Raw genomic sequence first — 3,704 nt, 5'->3', positions numbered from 1 at the left:
TCTCTGTGGTCTTTCTTCTAGACCTTCCAGGAATGGAGACACATCATCATCATCATAGATTGTAAACTCCAAGTCTTTACCAACAATTCCAATGGAAACATTCTGAGGGGGAAAAAAAGGTAAAAATAAAAAATCAAGAATTTAGGTTAGAAAAATGCATATGAAAAAATATTGGCTGAAAGAAGCAGAATAAGAACTTATTTAAGTTCTTATAATAGAATATATTCTATATAGAATAAGTTTAACTTATTCTATTTAGCACTTGAATAAGGTTTTAAAAACTACTTATGTGTGGGGAAAAAGGGAGAAGGAAATTAGCAGACCTCTGTCATTTGCAGATTTAATATTCACTTTTGATTATCATGAGTAACCCCAAAGGTCTATGTCATCTAGAAACACTGTTTAAAAAAGATTATGCAGGCTATAAAGTCTTCACACAGATATTAATCATCTAATCACTATAAGAAAATGGCTTTATAATGCTGATTAATCTTACTTTATTTAATGATCATTAATCTCAAGTAGGCCTTTGTGGTTCCTGGATCATTCTATATCACTTCCTACGTCATTTGATCTCTGCTTCTTTTCAACAACTCCTTCTAACATTCTCCATTCTCCTTGCAGCTGAAAACCTTGTTCCTATTTCACTGAGAAACTGAAGCAATTGGAAGAAAACTTTCACAAGCTCCCATTGTATCCACTGTTTCCTATATCTATGTCCCTAGATGCTCTTCCTTCTCTTACTATGAATGAGTAGTCCAATTTCCTCTCTAAGGCCAATCCTTTCACCTTAGTTAAAGGACACTGTGCTAGCAGTTTTTCCCATATTTCTCCTACATAAATGCTTCCTTTACACTGGATTATTCTCTTTATCATGTAGCAAATATCATGCAATTTCTTCCATCTTAAAAAATAAAGCAACAAAAACCCCTCACTACATCCTCTTCCAGCTAGCTACCACTTCATTTCTCTGGAACCTCTACAGAAAATCTCCACTAAAGAGCTATCTCCAGTTCTGTTCTCATTCTTTCTTGATATCATTCCTATCAGGCTTTTGCCCCACCATTCCATTAAGACTGTCTTGTCAAGTCCTCCATGACAACATCATTGTAATCTAATGGTTAATTCTCAATCCACATCTTCCTGGATCTACTAGCAGTTTTTCATTCCCTCATCCTTGAAAGCTTCTCTTCATTTGCTTTCAAGGATGCCTCATTTACCAAGTTTTCCACCTACCTCTTTGGCCATCTTTCTCAGTCTCTTTTGCTGACACCTACTCGTTTCCCAACTGAAAAAACTTGGCCCAGTCCTCAAACCACTTGTCTAACTATTTGATTCCTTAGGAATCTCATCCAGTCCAGACTCCAAATGCCATTTCTACATAAATACTCCAAAATTTTAAAATCTAGGCTGGACCACTCTCCATGGAACTCCAAGGAGTGCCAATAACTGCTGACTTTGTATCACCGATTGGCCAAACAACAGGCATTTTAAATTTTACATGTTCAAAACTAACTGCCTGATTTTCCTCCCTAAATCCTACTCCAAAACCTTCCCCCTATCTTATCCATTTCAGTAAATCATAAATTTTTCCTTTTAGTTAATAAGGCCAAAAACCTTGGAGACATCCCCCCTCTCCCCCATCACATCCTACAGCAAATTTGTTAACAAACCTTTTTGGCTCTAATCTCAAAAGATATCCAAAACCGAACCACTTATCATCATCTCTAACTTCATCACTCTGCTCCAATCACCATCATCTCACCCCAATTACTGTAATAGCCTTGAAACTGTTTTCACTCATGCTCCACTATAATCTGTTGTCAAAATGCCAACCCGAGTGACTCTCTTAAAACCTAAACCAAATCATGTTATTTCTTTGCTCAAATTCATTAACAACCCACTCAGAGTAAAATGCAAAGTATCTGCAATGGCTTATACAGAATCTGGCTTCCATTACCTCTCTGGTTTCTTTCCTTGTCCTCTTCCCTTTGATTATTGACCCCAACACTTGCCTCCTTGCCTTGAATGCTGAGAACTTCTGATCTTAGAGCCTTTGCATTTGTATTCCCTAGAATAATCTTGCTGTAGACATCTGCATGGCTCATTCATCTCCTTTAGACCTTTTCCTGAAATTTCACTTTCTTGGTGAGGCCATCCTTTACCATCCCATTTTAGATTACACCTGCCACACTACCTACCTACATCCCAATTGGTTACTTTCTCCTCTTAACCTGTTTTATTTTTTACATAGCATTCATCACCTTCTAATATACTATATAATTTATTTATGTGTGTATTGTGTCTCCCCCCACTAGAATGTATGTTCCATGAAGGTCAAGATGTTTGCTGTGTCTACTATATTCTCAATGCCTAGAAAGTGCCTGCACATGGTAGATGCTCATCATATACATTTTTGTTAACTAAATTAACAATACAAAGGTATGCCTATCTGCTGAAAAAAAATGGACATTCTATATGAGACATATTTATTTTATTGCTTTATACCAAAATGAAATGTTTAAAAAATGACATTTCCTTAGTGAATAGCTTAAAGGGAGAGAATGAGCCCAAACAACCATATCCCACTCCTCTATTATTTACATTTATGTAATAAAGGATTAAACTGTAATGTTAATATCTATAATTGGAAAACATGATATTTACCTTTGTAGTTAGGTCCTGCTCTGCAGGAAGTGTCTCTCTTAAGGCACGCAGACCATGTTTAACCAGTTCATTTAAATTGCCTATACATAATAAATTAAGAATTATTTCTCAGTTTCATTGTCATGCTAGGCTTCTTTTATTTATCAAGTCTACAGTCTGAAATTGTAGTTTTAGTTACACACCAAACTTATGTCAATAAAAATAGCCAAAAGTTTATTGGCTGGAATCTCCCCTTCCCAAAGTTAAACCTAGTATTATCCTACAACAGTTTGCTTTGAGTAATATTAATAAGACAAGCATTTTCTCTGCATTCACCGAACCCCAAATATTTTCTCCATAAAATGCTATGTCACAAGAAAACAGATTAAGATGACAAAGAGAAATGTAGAAGACCAGATATTCATCCTCCTTCCAATGTGAAGCAAAGCATTTGAAAACCTGCCCTATCATCACATCTTACATCTTTTATGTTCCCTTTTTCCACAGCTACATTGCCTTTTAACTTGTTGCTTATGGACTACTTAATGCAGAAGTGTCTATGTGGCTTAAAATAAGAACAGAATCACAGAAAACTAAAAGCTGTAAGCAGAACTTATAATTGGCAGCTAATACAGTGGTCCTCCACCCTGGCTGAAACACACTTCAGACCAAATAAATCAAGAATTTTCAAGGTTGGGGATACATTTATATTTTGAAAGAGTTCTGCTGGAACTACTATGGTAACAAGAAGGAGTAAAAACTAGTAATTGACAGAAACAATAAACACTTCATGGGCTTTATTTTTAAAAACAACTCTTCTGTAAGGCTGATCGTTTTCTTCCTTTAGGATACTAACTATGCTTATTCACTATATAAAGATTGGAGGAGGCAGAAAACCAAACCAAAGAAACAACAAGGCATCACTTACACTCCATAAATTCAGACATATGTCTCTCCAAGTAAGTACGAGCTGACTGGGAACGGGCTCCAATGGACATAGCTCGGCAGTCGAAGTAGTTAGCAGATGGACAGGTTTGGAAAATGTGAGGGCCCATATC

The 3,704-nt window shown here is 36.2% G+C and overlaps 1 protein-coding gene across 1 annotated transcript in view; it reads right to left on the bottom strand.

The window, feature by feature from the left end:
• Positions 1-3: 3 nt before the first annotated feature.
• The window catches only part of PSMA1 (proteasome (prosome, macropain) subunit, alpha type, 1), a gene marked incomplete at its 3' end in the record, with an annotated part of 35,183 nt that continues 31,482 nt past the window's right edge, over positions 4-3,704 (bottom strand). The window contains exons 5-7 of the mRNA XM_012654174.1: positions 3,575-3,704; positions 2,668-2,747; positions 4-102 (exon numbers count right to left, since the gene is read on the bottom strand). Of these exons, the coding sequence (XP_012509628.1) occupies positions 4-102; positions 2,668-2,747; positions 3,575-3,704 (309 nt within the window). The remainder of the gene's footprint in view (positions 103-2,667; positions 2,748-3,574) is intronic.

This window comes from Propithecus coquereli, unplaced genomic scaffold, assembly GCF_000956105.1.
Source record: "Propithecus coquereli isolate 6110/MARCELLA unplaced genomic scaffold, Pcoq_1.0 Scaffold44, whole genome shotgun sequence".
Taxonomy (NCBI): Eukaryota; Metazoa; Chordata; class Mammalia; order Primates; family Indriidae; genus Propithecus; species Propithecus coquereli.
The sequence above is the reverse complement of the archived record's forward strand: the minus strand, read 5'-3'. Positions and strand labels throughout refer to the sequence as shown.